Source organism: Tiliqua scincoides, chromosome 9 (genome assembly GCF_035046505.1).
Source record: "Tiliqua scincoides isolate rTilSci1 chromosome 9, rTilSci1.hap2, whole genome shotgun sequence".
NCBI lineage: Eukaryota > Metazoa > Chordata > Lepidosauria > Squamata > Scincidae > Tiliqua > Tiliqua scincoides.
Genome location: NC_089829.1, coordinates 37,409,059 through 37,429,173, shown reverse-complemented (window position 1 = coordinate 37,429,173; position 20,115 = coordinate 37,409,059). Strand labels below are relative to the sequence as shown.

Below are 20,115 nucleotides of genomic sequence, written 5' to 3'. Positions count from 1 at the left end.
AGAAGAACTCATGTCTACAGCATACTTCAAAATATAAGAATGGTCATGTGATCCAGACGCTGAGCATTTGTTATTATTAACTTACCATATTAACTTACCAATAAATGTCTTCCAGGCTCTTGGATCCTCACTTTGCCTCCAGCCATAGGGCCACCCCAAGACCACTGTATTGTGCTTCATGCCACCCAATCCACACGACTGTATCAAGTGAGAAATGCCATCTCTGACTTTATTGGCCACGACAACTTGGCAAAATCCTTTCACCTTCTCAATCTCTATCATGTTCTTGATGGTCTGGAAAAGACCAAAGGGACCAACATTTCATCACGGAAAAGACCATAAAAGTCTTTGAGGACAAACGCTGAACATTTAGACAGATGTCATGAGTCATATAGAATCAAAACATTTTGATAAAGTCTCACATGTAATGAGAGGGTCTTTTAAAATTTACAACTTACTCAGGCAGTAATAAATTAGGTATAAAGAACAAGAAGTGGTACAAGAAAAAAAATATTCAGGCAGATATCAAACATATAAATTAGAAAAAAATTATTTTGGTTTATTTTGAAAATAGTCTCCCTCTGGAAGGGCCAGACCACTGGCCCTGGCATAGCTAGAGGGGGAGGGTGGCACACTAAGTTTTGCAGGGAGCCTCTCTGCAGCGTGCAAGCGGCTCCTCCCCTCCCCCTCCCCTTGGGAGCCATTTGCCTACTTTCCCCCACCCACCCACATGGCCCCCCTCTAGCTATGCCAGTGGGCCAGACAGTGCAATCTAATACATGTTTACCCAGCATTAAGTCCCACTGTGTTCAGTGGGGCTTGCTTCCAGCTATGTTTTTATAGGATTGCATCCTTAATTATGTGCACCACACTAACAGTGGAATCCTGTGAATGTTTACTCAGTAGTAAGTCCTACAGTGTGCAGCGAGGCTTATTCCGAAGTAATTATGCTTAGGAATATAGCTCTAAGGAAGTGTAAAATGTTTGATGAACGAAATGAAGATTATTAAACACAACAGCAATAGTGGGATGGTGGGCATATCCAGTAGTGTTTTCAAAATGCATGTTTGGGACATAACGTTTATTTATATGTAGCCAAACTGGTTCTCAACGAAGCACAGTGTAAACCAGGAGTAGCTGTGCTCATGTGCCAAGAGGCTTTTCTGAGAAGTGAAAGAATGCTGAGTATCTTTTGCCAAATGCTCCATGATACAAGATTTCATACCACCCGCACCCCCACACACACCCACCTGTTCAGCAGCCTGGGCCTCTCCGTAACTCTCCAGGAAGTTGCCTTGTACGACTGTCCCTATAATGGTCAGCCCTTTGCCTGCTTTCAGCTGAGAAGCAAATGTTAACAGCCTGGGGTATTTGACATGCAAATCTTCGTCCAGTTTCAGAAGCACCAGCAGCTGTGGCCTGAAAGGAGAGAAAGAGAAGCCGTCTTTTTGGAACTAGATTTCCCTCTACAATTAGGTGGAATATTAAGCAGGATTTGAAGGCACCACAACTCTGGTCTGCAAGGGCTATTGTCACCCATGGGCTTTTACACATGGAAATTGCTTTCAATGCAGGACTCCTCAAAATGCAGCCCACGCAGGTTGTTCACAGCTCAGTTCAAACCGGGCTGTGGGTTTTATTTCCATCGCCAGACACCCTAGAAGGGGCTTCCTGGGGTAGAATGGTGCACAAAAAAGGCAGCAGAGTCAGAGAATGGCACAACTGTTCTGGGGGCCAGTATTTTTCACACTAAAAACACTCAGCGATAGGATCAGTAATGGAGGAGAAACTCCCTCCACCCAACTGCCAACAAATTCTCCATGCATGCAGGATTGGGGAAAAGAAAATCACCTCCAGTTCTTGGTGTGGGGAGGTCCTTCCTCCAATCTTAGCAAGGCATATCTAGCGGCGCTGAGTGACAGACCCCGGATCCCATCACCCCATTCTTTCTCGGCCCTGCAAAGCAGATTTTCCATAGAGAATCATTGTAAGTCATCACCTTTTGTCAAGAAGTGGCTCTTAAACCAATTATCTGAAATTTCATAATAGGACTGTACCCTAATTTTTACTTTTAAAAGGACAGAGCAGCTTCCTCAGTGGTCCCAAGAATTTCCCATCCAAACCAGTAACCAGATCCAGATCTCTCACTGCAACAACAGTAGATGAGCTTTCTGGTTCTCAAACAAGTTAACACAGCATGGCAGGATAAATAATAATAATAATAATACAGGTATTTATATACCGCCTTTCTTGGTCGTCAGATTTCTCCTCAGACTTTATTCAAGGCGGTTTACATAGGCAGGCTGATTAAATCCCCATAGGGATTTTTACAATTGAAAGAAGGTTCTATCTTTCAAGAACCACAACAGTCCAGATGTTTCACTCTGATCTGGTTTCACATTCTGGCCTCCATCCTCCCATGCTCAGAGTAGAGGGAATAACTCGGCTCAGCTTGTCAGCTGCTTCAAGGTCGCACGGTGCCAGTGGCCTCGAACTGGCGACCTGTGGATGTTATCTTCAGGCAAATGGAGGCTCTACCCTCTAGACCGACCTCCTGCCCATGGGAACCTCCTTTAACCCTTGGAACCTCCATGGGAAGCCAAGTTTTAAAGAGCAATTCTGCAGCCCTCCCCATCACAATCCACCAGACGCCGTGACTCACTGGAAGAGCATCTACTTTGGATGCAGAACTTTCTGGGTTCTGCCATCACCTGGTAGGGTTGGGGAGAATACCAACTTGAAACTGAAAAGGTATTGCTAGAAAGGGCAGACCACACAAAAGCCGGAAGGTCCAAATGTCTGACTCGGTATGGGACAGCAGCGTATGTTACTTGTTCTATTTTAGAAGCTACTCACCCTTGGTATTCAATGTACTTGTAAATCATGACTGCAATGAGCATTGCGGCTAAAGCGTAATACCAGGAGGAGATGAACATCAGTGCCAGACAGATACTCATTCCCAAAAATGATAAGGCCCTGGAAGAAACAAAACTTGAATGCTAACAAGTTCTTTGGGCTTGTTCACACACACACAAAGTTGGATTGCTTTATGCTTGATGCTTTGCCATTGAGTGCGCAAACCAAATCCATGGGAAAGGACAACAGCTGTGCCTACGTGGAAGTGCAATCTGTGACTCAGCTGTGCCAGGCATTCATACATGCAAGTTAGTGCTAGAATGCTGAATGTTCATCACATCACAAGCCTGAATGGGTGAACCAGATCTAACAGAGGTGGAAGGTTAAAAGCCATTTGCCAGTAAGCACAGACGTTTCAAGTGCCTTTCCCTTTGAGTTCAAACACTCGTGTACAGAAGCCCCAAGACGTTTTCGCAATCCCATTTTTAAAAAGCTTACCAGTGGTAGTACTTAAATCTGGGTCGCCAATTTGGAGTTCGAAGGAGTGTTTGCACTGCACAGGCCAAGTTGACAAACAGGTAACACATCAAGAAAAACCTAGAAGGAGAAAGGGGGGAAAAAACCCAGCGCATGTAGGTTGGCATGCGCTAGAACAGTGATTTTCAACCAGTGCTGTGCACATGGTCCACAGGCATGCCCTGGGATTGCGGGAGGATCATTTATTAGTAGGGCAGTTGGGGGATGCGAGCCCCACACCAGCAGCCTTTTCAATGGCCAAGAAACTGATGGCTTTGACCATTTTACCACCTTGTCAGTGTGCTGTGAGATGCACTAGAATAATGAATCATAGGAAGCTGCCTTCAGATGACTAGTTCAGCTAGCTGAGTGTTATCAGACACTAACTGGCAGCAGCTCTCCAGGGGTTCAGGCATAATTTTTTCTCTAATACCCTGGAGCTGCCAGGATTGGTTCAATACCCTGGAGCTGCTGGAGATTCAGCCTAGGATCCTTTGCATTCAAAGCAGATGCTCTTCCCACTGAGGCACAGCTCCAAAGAAAACAAAAACACACAAATTAGTGGTGTCTTAATAGAGCCAATGCAGGGCCACAGCCTGAGTTAGGGTCGCTCAATCTACACTGCAGATTTAAACCAGTTTAATGGTGAGTCCCTATTCCTTGGAGAATCTTGTGAGGAGCGACAGATCTCCCCAAATCCAAATGAATGGATTCGGGAAGGCCGGGGAGGGGGGGGAGAGCAGAAGAGACCCATGACAGTTATAATGTCACAATTAGGATCTCTTCAATAGTTATGAAGCATCAATTAACTTTGCCAATTTCCTGCCTGTGAATTACTATCACACACTTGTTAAAATATTTAACAATATAAGAAAATATTTGGGGACAAAGTCATGGGGACAGTATTTGGGGACATAGTCAAATATTTGGGGACTAAGTCATTTGGGGACAAAAAATAATAAAATATTTGGGGACAAAGTCATGGCACCTGCCCTTAATGTGGAAAGTCCAATCCTCAGCATCTGTGGGTAAGGCTGGGAAGTATCAGCCAGAAAATCCGTGAAGCAGTTGCCAGTCAGTGCTGGCAGTACTGACTTAGACAGACCAATGGTCTGACTCAGTTCAGCCTCTAGTGCCACTACTAGTTCCACCAGAAGTGATATTTACAGACAGAGGTTCTCGAACCTCTTAGCACCAGGACCTACTTTTTAGAATGACAGTCAGTTGGGACCCACCAGAAGTGATGTCATTATCCTGGAAGTGATTTGATGGCTGGAAGTGAAATCATCAAGCCGGAAACTTTTTTCAACACCCTCCCATACAACAAAATCAAATCAAATGTAAATTGGAAGTTTACAATAAATATAAGCCTAAAGATTTATTTAAAATAAAGAATAAGCCTCCTAACCCTCATAAAAAGTTGCAGATTTGTTTAACCAATTTTTGCTCGGCCCACAAATGTACGCATTTGGTCCCTGTTCTAACCAATGCAACATTGGGCAGAAATGGCTTTAAAAAATTCCCCAAATGTACCAAAGGCTGAAATGCAATCCACACTGACCTGGGAGCAAGCCCCAATGATTATGATTGTTAAAAGCATATATATAGCAGTATGTTAAAAGTACAAATCTTTGACAGTTCCCCCAAATGCAGTCACGTACCATGGTAGCATCAAGACTATTAAATATAAAATAAACTGTGAAATGAATGGGGACACACCAGAAATTGGCTCATGACCCACCTAGTGGATCCTGACCCACAGTTTGAGAAACACAGTTTTAAGACATAAGGAGGCTATCCAAATCTTGGATAGAAGCCAATATCATAGTCACTCATAAGGAAAGGGCCATCTCTTACAAACAGTAACAGAAAGCTTTCTGAGTCCACAGAGCACTGAACATCTTGATGTAATCTTTTGCAACAACCCTGTAAGGCAAGTATTATTCTTACCCCCATTCTTCAGATGGGGAAAACTGGGGCTGTGAAGGAGTGGCTTGTGGAATGCCACCCAGTAAGCTCACAGCAGAGGCATGACCAAAACAGGGAAGGCCTCCTTTGCAGCTCAGTCTTTTAGACATTATGCTACACCAGCTCTCAGATCCACAGTGCTTAACTGCCAATCCCAAAATATGGCTAAATCAGAGGCTGAGCATCACAGGGTTGTCACGGCAACTTCTTCACCCGAACAGTTTCAGTCCTGGCCCAGCCAACTTCAGGGTTTAAATTTTACTTCTTCCTAGTCCAAAGGTGACAACCATGTTCCTGTTACTCAGTGAGACCCTTTTGTTTAATCATCACACATTTGAATCGCCATTAGGTGGCGCTGAATGCTCACAATCACAGAAGGGTCAGCTCCAGCCCAGTCTATCTTGTAGCAATTTGTGGTTTTTAAACTGTGTTTTGGGGAATGTGTTTTGGTGTCCCTCAAAATCCTGTCGGGGATGACTCAATGGGAAATTTAGTATCCAGTGGAAATTTTCCTTAAAAAAGCTTTCCCACCCTATCTATCATTCTCAATCATATTGGGTATATGATCAGGTGCACCCTCTGACCTTGTATGCCAACAGTGGGCTCTAGAGTCAATCATAGGGGGCAGGTAGGAGCGCCATTTGGCCTGGATCTCAAATCTGGGGGGGGGGGGTCTCAAATTTAAACACTATTGTTTTTGCAAATTCAAAACACCACCTCTATTAGATCAAAATCCGACATGTTCTCTTTAAGTTCTTGTCATGGCTAGAGGTTTCAAAATCAGGAAGTGGACTGGGCCTCCCTGGACCTCTGAGAGGGCTGCTGGAGTCCTGCAGATCTGGGTTGGAAACCTACCATGAAAGGTCATGAAGGAGGGTACACAGCTTGCAAACCACACGATCAACTTTGTCAAACTAGGCTAACCAATCAGAAGCAGGCAACCCCTCCCCTACTTTTAGGGCAGGCACCCTCTGTTACTCACATGGAAAGAATCGGGGCAACCATGTCAAGGGAGGCGATCAGAATACCAAGTTCTGCAATTAATGCAGTCAGCAGAAGTGCCCAGGTTGGCTCACCATTGGCCTTACCGTGACCAAACACCTGCAACAAGAGAACACCAGTGGCCTGTGTTGCATCACTTAATGGCTGGCAAATCCTGCACACTTGAAAGCAGCAATGAAAGCTCACGTTGCAAAACAAAAGGCAGGGGGGAGCCCAGGAATGGGGACCTGTTCCCTGCCCTCCCACCCCTGAGTGGTCTTTGAGGTTCTCTCTTCACCACTAGGTTTTCCTCTCTAGACCAGACAGACCCTGGTGCCTGCAGGAGATACTGCAACAAGAGGCAACTACAGGGTTTATCCCTTCCTTGTGGCAATAGCATTTCTGTCTTCTTCTGGGAGCAGAATACGTGCTCCACTGCCATGGCTAAGAGTTTCCTCCCACCCTCTCCACCACCCAATCAAAGCATCCTCAAGAGGCCCTGGAATAAGGCATCTGGTGCCACGCACTGGGGGAGATGTTCTCAGCTGCTCACCATTGTGCAGTATGCTTTGGGAGACAGAACCACCAAATCTGAGGGCAGCACCGAAGGAGGGAGATGTCCACTATTAACCCATTTCTGCCTGCCCCATAGGTGTACACATTTGATTCCTGTTGTGTGTATGCAATGTTGGGCAGAAATGGCTTCAGTTAGCCTTTCCAGTGCTGGACACCATCAGGGTCTGTCACTAGTCTGAATTCCTCCTATACAGCCTGGAGCCAGGAAAACCAACCATGCAACACTGGGCAAGGGGCAGTGGCGGGGGGGGGGGAGCACTGAGAAGCAGGGGCCCATAGAGGCTTTGCCCAAGGGTCTGCTGCTACTTGGTGCAATCCCTGTGTTACATTTTAAGAGGACAAACGAGTGCTGTCATTCTCAACAGGTACGGCCCATTTTAGAACCCTATTCAAAGAGCACAAACTTTCTAGATCCACAGTGCTCTTTGGCAGACGGACACCCAGAAAGTAGAAACATGACATGCCCTTATGGGAGCAGAAAGGAGACTCAGCAGGTACAAACCCATAAGAACGGGATGATGTTGTCCTTGGCAATGGCTTGAAGCAGCCGTGGGGCTCCAGTGAGGCTCTGCAAACCAGCCCCGCAAGTTGAGAAAAAGGAGCCAATCACAATGACCCAGGGTGAGGGCCACGAGAGTGTGCCCACCACTAAATTCCCATTCACCGCATCGCCATATCTGGAGAGAGGACAGGGGGTTAGTTAAGAGAAAAGACTTGTTGTGTACTTAGACCTTAAAACCTGTAGCAGATTTCTCTAAGTAAGGCCCCAGACCAGCGATTTTCATTGTTTTTTCTTCGCATGGCACATTGACCTCTATGGTCTTCACCTCTTTTTACATCCAGGGGACTCTTCCAGGTTCTGCAGCTCTGTTTCTAGGGCAACTGTCTGTAGTAACTAATTCTCTGTCCCTTTTTCTCCACCACAGAGCAGAGGAACAGGGACAGACAATTCGTAACTACAGACAGTTGAACTAGAAACAGCCACAGAATTCAGAAAAAGTTTTCAACTATTTTTAATACTGTGCTTCAAATGCCCCCGACACACCCGTGGACCAATGTACTATGGCACACCAGCTGAATGCTCCAGAAGCATCTCACAGAATTAATGAAGCACTTGGCTCCAAACTCATGCAAAGGAATTCTAATCCAACATTCAAAGAGTGGCATATAAATATTTTTAATAATATTTATACAGTGCTTCAGAGCATGCAGAGTTCTTAATGGGTATTATTGTGATGTTTTCCTTGAACCACTCTGTTGTCTAAGTCTTATTATCCCCACACTGAAGATGAGGAAGACCAAGGCTGAGTAGCTTGCTTCAGGTTGCCTACTGAGTTCACAGTAAAGGGGAGATCTGAATCAGGGATGTCACAGTCTACAGCTCTTAGCCACTATGCTGCACTAGCCCCAAAATGGAAATGTGATGGTTACTTACTTATCCCTAAGAACAACACCTTCAATACAAGCTCCAAACAGAAATACACAGCTGATATCTGAGAGTATGCAATCTATTAAGGAAGCCAGTTCGATTTTCAACATCAACATCAAATATAGCAAAATGATCTCAGAACCAATATTGGTTGGCGGAAAATAAACTGGGTAGATGTATAGCCCACTTAAGAGTAGTTTATGTGAACATTTTGTTGATAAGCTGTTGCTCAGCCTTAACAGGTTCTTCTTCCCTGGTGTGGTTTTAATAGTTAGGAAACCAATTACATTGTGCCTTCTGGACACACTAGGCTCTAGGACAGGGGTGCCCAAAGCCCGGCCCTGGGGCCACATGCGGCCCTCGAGGCTTCTCAATGTGGCCTTTAGGGAGCCCCCAGTCTCCAATGAGCCTCTGGCCCTCCAGAGATTTATTGGAGCCCGCACTGGCCTGAAGCAACTGCTCTCAGCATGAGGGCAACTGTTTGACCTCTCATGTGAGCTGTGGGATGAGGACTCCCTCCACTGCTTGCTGTTTCACGTCTGTGATGCAGCAGAGGCAGCAAAGGAAAGGCCAGCCTTGCTTTGTGCAAGGCCTTTTATAGGCCTTGAGCTATTGCAAGACCTTCATTAATTCATATAAGCATCTTTAATATATTCATTTATGTAAACGTATGCAAATTTATTCAAATTTCAAATGTAAATTAATTCTTTCTTCCCCGCCCCTGGCACAGTCTCAGAGAGATGATGTGGCCCTACTGCCAAAAACCTTGGACACCCCTGCTCTAGGACAATGCAGCAAAAGGGTCCTCCATGTTGCATACAACACACAACAGCCCTAACTTTTAAAAAGATACAGACTAGAGATGTAGTGACGATGGCCAGGATAGTTCCAACAGGAATAGATTTCTGGGCATCCTGGAGGTCTCCAGATCGGTTTGAGCCAGCCATAATCCCTTAAAAAGAAAAATAGATGTAAGAAAACAAGACTGGCCCAAGATTTCTGGGCATTTAGGGCAGAGTGCCAAATGCTACTTCCAACTTAGCTGCTATTTCCATAGCTCCTCCTCCTGATCCCTGGATCCAAAAGGGGGGAGAGAAATGGGGCAGGAGAGAAAATTTGGAGGAGAAGACAGTAGTGGCAAGAGCAATGCTCTCACCCACCACTCTTTTCTCGCACACACTTCCTCTTCCTTTTCAAGACCAGGAAGAGGAACAGTGGGGGCAGGTGGGTGGAGGCCTCTCTAGTCATGTGACATCTAAGCCAACCACCTCAAATTGACCTCCTGGTCCACCCTGTATGAAAAATACTGTATATTAAAAACAACATAAAACCGAAAGCAAGGAAGTCTCCAACAAATGTGTCACCCTCTCCACATTCTCACCTGTTACTGAAGGGAAGAAGATGCCAACGAGCACCATGAAAGAAGTTGCTATGTCCGCATAGACATACAAGTGAAGGTTGTTCTTATGTCCAGGCACATCCACAGACGGGTGACCAGCTTTCTCCAGGATCTCTCCTTTCTCCAAGTAGTTGCTCCAAATGTTATCTTGGGGGTGGGGTGAGAAAGATCAGGAGCACAGAGTGAGTGAAAGAACGAATGGATGAACAACCTCAGTGGGTTACAGGAAACGATTTCACCCACAGCAGTTGAGCAATTCCACTGGATGGGCTTACTGTACAGAATTATCCCAGAGCTGGATACAAGGTATCAGGGGTTTCTGCATTTTAAAAAATTCCCAAAATTCTGCTGCAAAGTCTATACCAGAAATAGCTGAATTCTGCAACTGATGTCAATTACACAAATTCAGCCATTTGGCTTCTGCTCCATATTTCCCATAGTTTGTCCTGCTTGTTAGCCATGGGAAAATGGAACAGACTTGGCAGAGCACTGGATCTCCAGCCTCTAACTGGTGGGAATTTCACTGAGCAATTTCTCTGGCCCCTGACACTTTGTCATGCATTGCCCACATGCTTTCTAAGATGTTCACAGCCATAACATGCCCGATCTCATCTGATCTTGGAAGCTAAGCAGGGTCAGGCCTGGTTAGTACTTGGATGGGAGACCGCCTGGGAATACCGGGTGCTGTAGGCTTATACCATAGTCTTTCGAGACTGAAGGTTGCCAACCACCATCACAGCCATAAGGTCTAGCAACACATTAAGAAAAACAAAGAAAAAAAGACAGGATTATTCACCCAGAAGCGCATCCTGTGATTTCTTTATATGGGCACATAATTGCAGCATGTGCATGGCTCTGGGCACTGCATGCAAACCTGCCTTCACTCACAAGTTAACTTCAACCCTTTTCTTACGGGCATCTTGCAGGTCTTTTGAAAAAAGCAGGTGCAAAGGGATGTTCAGTCTGGTGACTTCTGTTCCTGGCACAAACACCTCCACTGAAGTGCTGCAATGCAGTTCTCCAGCTACACTGACAGCTCATGGTTTAATAGCACATAGCATTTGTACAGCACTTTCTGAGTATACAAAACCCTGGTGTTACCTTGATGAAATCCTTGTAACAACTCTGTGAGGTTTAATATTCCCGTATTGCAGATGGGGAAGACTGGGGCTCAGAGGAAGGGGCTCGCTTAAAGCCCCCCGGGGAATTCATTGCAGAGGTGGGAATCAAACCAGGGATGCTCTGCAGTACAATTAATTCTCAGTAGCCACACACTGATCTTGTGGATTTGTTTATCCGTGGGAATGAAGCATGTGATTTACCTCTCACCATCTGCAGTCTATTCACCCCTATCCAAGGCCATTCTGATGCTATCCAGGTCATTCTGAAGGTATTTGTGTCTATTGGATTTTCCCCCTAACCCCATAGGATCAATGATTCCATATCTGTAGATCTGATATCAGGTAGGTTTCCCTGCAGATAACAAGAATTGTCTGTATTTATAGCGCCATCTCTTAACCATTATGCCCTAAAAGCTAAGCAATTTTTTATCAAGCCTTCAGTAAAACTATTTAGTTCCACATGAACTAAATCAAAGCATAAACTGCATTAGTTGCAAATTAATTATTATATATTAATAATTAATATTATTGCAATTTAATTAACTAATAATATTGCAATTTAATTAACTAATAAATAATATTGCAATTTAATTAACTAATATTAATTAGTTGTAAATTAATTAATCTTCCTTGCTTTATTTTCCTCTCTCTGTTATCTCCATGTGCAGAATTTTAGACTAGTACAACCCAATCCTATCAATGACTTCTCAGAAATAAATTCCATTGAATTCAATGGGACCTACTCCCAGGTTAACTGTGTATCATATTGTAGCCTAAGCTCCTAAGGGAAAGAACCTGATGTCAGAAAGCACCTTGAGGATACAGCAATCAGACATTTCACGTAGTGATTCTTCACCACACCTTTCAAAATGCCACTCGCAATTCCAGGAATCCCGACAATCTCCGTAACATTGTTGAAACGAAAATAGTCATCGCAGAGCCCAGAGGTGACGTTGAAACCCGGGCAGAAGAGCTCCGTCAGTTTGGTGGGCACAGTGACGTTGTCGACAACAGTTGTCTTGGAGCAGATGTCAAACTGGTCCCTTGAAAGAGTTCTGTTGCCAAGCATGCAAACCCTGGGACAGAAAGAGGCATGTAAATGTTGTAATATGTCCCATTTTGCACACATCTAACAGAACCACAAGAAAAACTCAAGTTCTCGGGGGGGGGGGGCAGAAAATATTTTCTTAAAAACCCACCCATCACCCACTGAAATCTTCTATTCCTTTAAATCAGTGTTCTCCAAACCGCAGACCTTTGCATAGAGAAAAAGCCTTCCCTGTCCTGTGCGGTGCTTACTGTTCTGTGCTGCTACCTTTTACCTTTCTGGCCAGTCTTATCAGAAACTTGCACCAGGTAGCTGCTTCAACTCAGAGATCAGGGTGTAGAACCTGCTGGGGCAATGGGGCAAGTGGAATGCTAAACAACATGCACAATGGGGAAGGCTTTTTCCAGGGGCCGGATCTGGTTCAGCACCTACTGCTTTAATGATTCTGCCCGTCCTCCCTTGTTCCCCCGTAGCAGGGAAGGCTACAAAATTGGGAACAAGATCAGTCAAGAAGCAAGATGCCGGAGGAGAGACAAGACTGCAATTTTCAAACAACTCTGTCTCCATGTTCTGTCATTTCTGAGAGAGTTTCACTTACGGGAAAACAGGCGGATCAAAGCTGGACTTTATCGCCCCGGCATAGATGGACAAGATGGAAATTATGACACAAGCCAGAAACAGCGAAGCAAATTTGTTGACGTATTTTACACCAACAAAAACCACCACAGCCATAAATGTGAGGAACAAGGTGCCGTACACGCGCATGTTATTCAGGGTAGCGCTGGAGGTGTCGTGGGCTCCGGTTGAATGGAAAATGGCGGCTTGAGGGGCGATGTATGTCTGAAAGAGTCAAAATGTTACCTTGGATTCTGCGGCAAAAAGTGATAACAGAACACTGAACGTAAAAGGGTATCAATACTTATGCTTGACTTTTTTCCCCACCAACAAGTTTTCACAACGGTGAACCGGAAATGGTCCTTTTATTTGTGAAAATGGGCCGAGCGTGTGTGAACAGGCTCATGAATGCGTGTGTGGATATAAACACTCTTTCACTGTGCTGTTTCCCTGCTGAATCCCCCCCCCACCAGAAATAGTGCTCTGCCCCCACAATGGCCACTTGGGGGAAAAACCATTATTTGGGGGGGGGGGACAATTTTGGGCATGAACACAATGTAGAGGCAGCTACACCACGCACCATACTCCCAGGCTGGCTCAGGCCTCAATCTGGACTAATTTTTACTAATAAATGGACTATCTCCGGCCCTCTTCCACATTAAGCCCATCTTCTAATGACGTCTAATGTCACATGTAGTTTGGCTTCTCAGGTTCCAGAGTGAGGTGTGCATTCTCATTTGAATTCAAAAGAAGAAAGTAGGCTTCAGCTACCAGAAGCCTAGGAAATGCTGGAGTCATAAAAATTAATCAAACATTTTTCAACGCGTTGAAGCCTTTAAGCGTTATCAGTTACAACTTTTACTTACTAAAAGGATTTCAACAGCACCCAGAATATACATCGCCCCTGCAAAAGTTGTTCCCAAGTAAAAACAGAGGCCCACAGCACCACCAAATTCAGGGCCCAGCGATCTTGAAATCATGAAGTAGGAACCACCGGCTGCATAGGGGAAAAATAACAAAGAAAAATGTGTTTTGGTTCCTGCAGGATTGAGCAAAATAGTCATAGCAAACAAAGCACCGAGAGATACACATTTTAATCTGAAAGCTCCATCTTTATCCACCAAAAGGAGCAGCAAACCTTTACTAGAACACTTTGATAACCAGAAAAAAGCCCCCACAGATTTACCCACATGGTTTAGGGTCGGAATGGGAGGATTCAATGGGTTAGGACTTTTTTCTTGTGTGGGCTTTTTTCTATGTGGGCTTTTTTTCGTAGAACTGAACTCTTCAGCAGGCTGGACATTAAGCAAAGCAAACGGGGGGAAGCAGGGCATGGTGTTTTAGGTTCCCAAATTAGGGGGGCCAAGCTATATGTCATGCGCGGTGTGTGCTTCGGCCTTTCTCTGGTTTGTTTATTAAGCAGCACACCAGAAAACAGGTAAGACCACAGTGGGGGCGTAAGAGGAATGAAGCTTCAACACTTTGCCCATGTTGAGATTCCCCCACCGCATGCTACTGACAAATGGAAACCCTTCTATTGGCTTTTCAAGGAAGCTTTTTTCCCTACTGGGAAGGGGGCACAATCCCCACTGGAACCACAGTGGAGGCAAGGCATTAAAGCCCACCCTCACACACCCCCTCGTTGCCGTTCCACACGTTTTGCAAAGCCCCCACACAGTCTTTGCCTCTGCTATAGGGCAGAGCAACATCTTCATCCCAGCATGATGTCTCTTCCAGTGCCTGCCTACATGCTGGTGTGTCTTCTGCCTTTTTTCTTTTTTAATGTAATGCCCTTTGGAATAGGGAACCATTTATTTATTTTGGTTAGAAATGGCTGTGTGAGCTTTTTAGTTGAAAAAATGGAGCGTAACTATTCTTAACAACAATATTTAACAAACAACCCCCTCCCACAAACAGAGACTGATGTGTACAAGAGGCTACTATGACGGTGCATAAGAGGAATGAAGAAAAGCTAAGATTACTAGCCTCTAGCAGCTGCTAGACACAAATTTCAAGATGATTTTAATGCAACACTTTAAAAACACATTTTTATTGACAATATTTGCACATCGCCATTTCATGTTGAAGGTTCCCAGAAAAATTCAGAGCTAAAAACAAATATTTTTCTTCCACATGCTGAAAAGAAGTGAGTTACAATTTTTGTAATAAAAGTCCTCCATTATGGCAATTCAGACAAATGTACTTAAAAGCTTGGACCTGCTCCTCAGATATTGTCCTTATTTGCATTCTGAGAAAGATATAATTCAATTCCTTCTAGCAGGTGATGTAGAGCATACAACCCTCTCAGTCGCACAGTTCCTAAATCTGAGTATTCTGAATCGAGCCAAGCTTTCTGTACCAAGTAATCATTGAGTAGGTTACATCTTGGCAAGATCTGCAGAGTAACTGATTGTTTTCTGTCTTTTAAATAATTCATGTTTGTATGTAAAATTTAATGTACGTTCATTTCTGTGTGTACACGTAGGTGCACACACATACATATATTTGGGTACTACTTAGGTTTATACTCTCTCTACGATTTCTGTACAGAGTCTTCACCTATCAAATGTTTATGCCTAATAAAGGTTTTGTTGACTATTGTCCTTATTTGCTAACACAGGATAATCTATTTCGTGCATCAATAAGTTCCCGGGACATTTGCTTCAAGAACAATTGGAAACAAATTTAGGAACAATGGGCCCATACTTGAAAGGAAAGCCCAGGCTCTCCTCTCTCTCATTCCTGTCAACTTTCTTTCTGTCAATATAGCTGTTAGACTTCAATCCTGAGTGACAGCCAGGAAACAGATTTGGAGGGGGACTCGGTATAGGACCAAGTCCCCGACAACAAGGAAGGAACTAGAGCAGCAATTTTCAACCAGTGTGCCACAGCACACTGATGTGCCACGAAAGGTCCACAGGTGTGCAGCGCATAGCAGTTGAAAATCACTGCAAAACTCTTCTAGGTTCTGTGGCTGTTTCTAGGGCAACTATCTGTAGTAAAGAATCGTCTGTTCCTCCACCAGAAGAGGGACAATTCGTTACTACAGAGTTATCCTAAAATCAGAGCCATAGAACCCAGAGGAGTCTGCCAGAAGCTGGAAGTGACACTGCAAGAGGCAAAGGCCATAGAGGTCAGAGTGCCATGAGAAGAAAAATGTTGAAAACTACCTGGCTAGACAAAGAAGAACCCTGGGAACTGAACCCCCAGAGACACACCTGTATGAGCTACACTCTCCAAAGGGGCCAGGTCCCAGCATGTTCTTACCTTCTGCCATTTGCCTGCCAACACAGAGAAGATGTGACTTGGAGGCCCGGAGGTTACCTCTGTGAGGATCCTCACTCAACAGGTGAGGGAGAAAAGCCAGAGGAGTCCAGGCAAGGATACATTAAAAGAGTACAGTTGGAGCTGGGACCGTTCTTATCCAGTTGTTTCCTCTGAGTTCTCTGGGATCCTAGAACTTGGGCTCACCTCGCCACTTCCCATGGGGCCTTCAGAGAGGCCAAGATGCGCCAAGCCCTGACTTCCAAGTACAGGCATTCCCCCCCCCTATCCATGAGAGATCCATTCCAGGGCCAATTCCTCCCCTTAAGGATATAGAAACCGTGGATACAGGGGAACCCTATCTCCATGGCATCCCACATGCTCCCCCTATGTTTAGATCCTTATGTGAAAATTTTCTTCCTTTTACAGGATGCTATAAGCATACATGCTTATAGCAATGGGGAGGCAGGCTTCCCGCAGCCTGAATGCTTGAAACAACTAGATCAAACGTTAACAGGAAGCAGTTATCAGGGGTCCTAGAACTTGGACATGCCTTGCCACTTCTTATGGGTCCTTCAGAAAGGTCAAGATGGGTCGGTCGCCAACACCCAACTGTTTCTTGCAGGTACCATCTACTGAGCCCCTGAATCCTGGATGGCTTAAAATCGCACCCAACTATGAATAAATTGTATGTTACCTGGAACAACCCCATTTGTGGCAATAGCACTCATTGATATGGCTGTCAGCATGGTCTGTGGACAACAAGAGAGGAGAGTTTACAAGTAACCCATGTAAAGACCATCTATGAAAACAGATAAAATCAACAAGTATGAATTAAGCAAATGCACTGGAGAATGGAACAAGTCTGTGGTGCATTCCACAGCATGCGTTTACTCTTTGCCTAGCAAGAAAATGGTTATACTGCACCCAGGTGGTCACAATTTCTGCACTAAATACCCAGATAATATTAACAGGAATAAAATTGTGTAAATTTGGCTCCTGTACATGGAGCCTGCATAACACCACTGTACCAACAGCAAATACAGTTTTGCATTCTCCAGGAGTATATATATTCCTGCCTAGCACAGTCCATTCAATCCATCTGCACTCTGAGGTTGCTCTGGGGGAGGAAGGGGGCAGGCCTGCAGCCCAACATTCTGACCTATCTGCCCCTTGGTTCCTACTGTGTTGGAGATTTGGTTTGCAACAGAAGTTGGGCACCCATTTTGGAGGAAGAGAAGCAGAGCCAGCTCATCCATGAGGCTGAATGGAGCCTCCATCACTGCTTTTAGCGCTGCCTGGATTTGAAAAGAAAGAGGGGGACAGAATGGAACAGAAGTTGCGGAGGAGGAGAGAGTGGTGGGCTAGAGCATTCCTGAAGCTCTGGTCCTCTCCTCACTGCCACTGCTGAGTCTTCACTCCCAAGGAGGGAGGAGAAACGAAGGAGCAAAGGAAAATAACCAACAAGTCATGCACATTGGGGCAAAAAATCAAAACTTTAGATATAGGCTGATGGGTTCTGAGCTGTCTGTGACAGATCGGGAGAGAGATCTTGGGGTGGTGGTGGACAGGTCGATGAAAGTGTCAACCCAATGTGCGGTGGCAGTAAAGAAGGCCAATTCTATGCTTGGGATCATTAGGAAAGGTATTGAGAACAAAACTGCTAATATTATAATGCCGTTGTACAAATCTATGGTAAGGCCACACCTGGAGTATTGTGTCCAGTTCTGGTTGCCGCATCTCAAAAAAGACATAGTGGAAATGGAAAAGGTGCAAAAGAGAGCGACTAAGATGATTACGGGGCTGGGGCACTTTCCTTATGAGGAAAGGCTACGGCGTTTGGGCCTCTTCAGCCTAGAAAAGAGACGCCTGAGGGGGGACATGATTGAGACATACAAAATTATGCAGGGGATGGACAGAGTGGATAGGGAGATGCTCTTTACACTCTCACATAATACCAGAACCAGGGGACATCCACTAAAATTGAGTGTTGGGCGGGTTAGGACAGACAAAAGAAAATATTTCTTTACTCAGCGTGTGGTTGGTCTGTGGAACTCCTTGCCACAGGATGTGGTGCTGGCGTCTAGCCTAGACGCCTTTAAAAGGGGATTGGACAAGTTTCTGGAGGAAAAATCCATTATGGGGTACAAGCCATGATGTGTATGCGCAACCTCCTGATTTTAGAAATGGGTTATGTCAGAATACCAGATGCAAGGGAGGGCACCAGGATGCAGGTCTCTTGTTATCTGGTGTGCTCCCTGGGGCATTTGGTGGGCCGCTGTGAGATACAGGAAGCTGGACTAGATGGGCCTATGGCCTGATCCAGTGGGGCTGTTCTTATGTTCTTATGTTCACCAGGACACACAAATAAGAAAGGCATCAGACCCTGGGCCAACAAATCACCACCTATTGCAACGCTTTTGAAATCAGGTAAGAGATACACTACACGGACTGGACCAGGCATTTCACTTAGAAGAAAGCTCCCAGAAGACCTGTGTGGGAAGCAGCCTTGTGTCAAGGTACTCAAGCAACAGGTGTCTCAAGGTGTGAAGGTGCTCAATGTGGTAAGGTACTCACACAACAGCAGCAGATTAAGACAATCAGGAAGGACTGCAGAACTCCAGCTGTTCCCACCATCCATGTTAACCGGAGGAAGAGGATGACCCCAAAGATATTCTGCATACAGGGCAGGTAGACGCCCATTAGGGTGCCCATGCTGGGTGACTGAAAAGACAACAAGATGCAGGAAAAGATGCTTCAAATTGCACTGAAAAGGGCACTGGCCACCATAAGGGCTGCCTACACCATTTCCGATGAGTGGAAGAAGATAAACACTTTTTGCACCCAAAATGTTCCCTGAAGAACTAATCTATGTTATAGTCCAGGGGTGTCCAAAGTTTTTGGCAGGAGGGCCACATCAACTCTCCAACACTGTGTTGGGGGCCAGGAAAAAAGAATTAATTTACATTTCAAATTTGAATAAATTTACACAAATAAATACAATAGAGATTGAAGTTGTATGAATGAATGAAGGTCTTGCAATAGCTCATGGCCTATAAAAGGCCTTGCACAAAGCAAGGCCAGCCTTTCCTTTGCTGCCACTGCTGTATCACACACGTGAAACAGCAAGCAGGGGAAGGAGCTCTTGGCTCACAGCTCACGCAAGAGGTTGAACAGTCACCCTCATGCTGAGAGCAGTTGCGCTGGCCCAGCGTGGGCTGCAGCAAGTACCTGGACGGCCAGAGGCTCATTGGATATTGGGGGCTCCCCGCGGGCCTGATTGGGAGTCCCCGAGGGCCGCAAGTGGCCCCCGGGCTGGGGTTTGGGAACCCCTGTTATAGTCTATGGATCTTTGGAGCACTAAAATCTATGTTACATTCATTCATTCAGTTTCAAGGTTTGGAAGGATCATTACTAAAAACGAGAGCCTTGTAACAGGGCTGTCTCAAGACCTTCCAGGGCCCGAGGAGGTCTGCCAAATGTCACTCTCTCTCCTTCACCTGCTACCTTCCCCTTACCCAGAGATGCACCAGCCTTTGCCTCCCCCAACCTCCTGGATTTGAAAAGGGAGAGAGCCAAAAAGGAAGCGTGGAGGAGATAAGAGTGGTGGGCTAGAATGCTTCTGACATTCCTACAAGCAAAGCAGATCATCTACCATAAGATCACCATCTTGTTCAGTCTGAGGATTGCTCAACCACACTTTCCCAAGCTGCCCTAAGAAATGTCGCACTAGAAAGCTGTCTCACCCCTTCGGCTTTGGCACAACATTATCACCACCTGCAAATGGCTCAAAGCACAGAGTAGGGATGGTCCGAGGCAGTGGTGTAGCTAGAGGGGGTGCAAAGCGCTAGGTTTTGCAGGGAGCCTCACTGCAGTGTGCAAACAGTGGTCCCTCCCCTTCAGAGCCATTCTGGGTAGCGGGAGCAAAACAGAGGCGAATGCCAGAGAAGGGGCGTACACCTTCATTTTGCTCCCACCGCCCAGAATGGCTTCAAAGGGGAGGGGGAGGGGCCGCTTTCATGCTGCGGTGAGGCTCCCTGCAAAACTTAGCGCTTTGCACCCCTCTAGTTATGCCACTGGTCTGAGGAAACAAAGCAGGGCAAGATACAAGTTGCAAACAAGTCCTTTCCATTCTCCAGTATTTCACTGTCCCAGTTATTCCCCTTCTAACAGAATGCACTATCTATATTTATTTATTGCACTTTTCAATCAAAATAAACACTGTTCTCACTGTTAACCCCTGCTAATTGGGTAAGAGGCACTTTTTCAAGTGGGTGCTCCTCTTTTTAGTAGGGGGAGAGTAACTGGCCCATCTCACCCCAGCAGTGTCTGTTCTAGTGGC

The 20,115-nt window shown here is 45.4% G+C and overlaps 1 protein-coding gene across 1 annotated transcript in view; it reads right to left on the bottom strand.

The window, feature by feature from the left end:
- Window positions 1-20,115, bottom strand: part of SLC12A4 (solute carrier family 12 member 4) — a 72,967-nt gene that overhangs the window by 10,990 nt on the left and 41,862 nt on the right. Inside the window, exons 4-18 of the mRNA XM_066637884.1 lie at window positions 18,351-18,497; window positions 16,471-16,525; window positions 13,376-13,506; window positions 12,493-12,734; window positions 11,708-11,922; window positions 9,708-9,872; window positions 9,180-9,278; window positions 8,333-8,390; window positions 7,400-7,574; window positions 6,323-6,441; window positions 3,355-3,453; window positions 2,857-2,976; window positions 1,852-1,956; window positions 1,251-1,419; window positions 99-294 (exon numbers count right to left, since the gene is read on the bottom strand). Of these exons, the coding sequence (XP_066493981.1) occupies window positions 99-294; window positions 1,251-1,419; window positions 1,852-1,956; window positions 2,857-2,976; window positions 3,355-3,453; window positions 6,323-6,441; window positions 7,400-7,574; window positions 8,333-8,390; window positions 9,180-9,278; window positions 9,708-9,872; window positions 11,708-11,922; window positions 12,493-12,734; window positions 13,376-13,506; window positions 16,471-16,525; window positions 18,351-18,497 (2,095 nt within the window). The remainder of the gene's footprint in view (window positions 1-98; window positions 295-1,250; window positions 1,420-1,851; window positions 1,957-2,856; window positions 2,977-3,354; window positions 3,454-6,322; window positions 6,442-7,399; window positions 7,575-8,332; window positions 8,391-9,179; window positions 9,279-9,707; window positions 9,873-11,707; window positions 11,923-12,492; window positions 12,735-13,375; window positions 13,507-16,470; window positions 16,526-18,350; window positions 18,498-20,115) is intronic.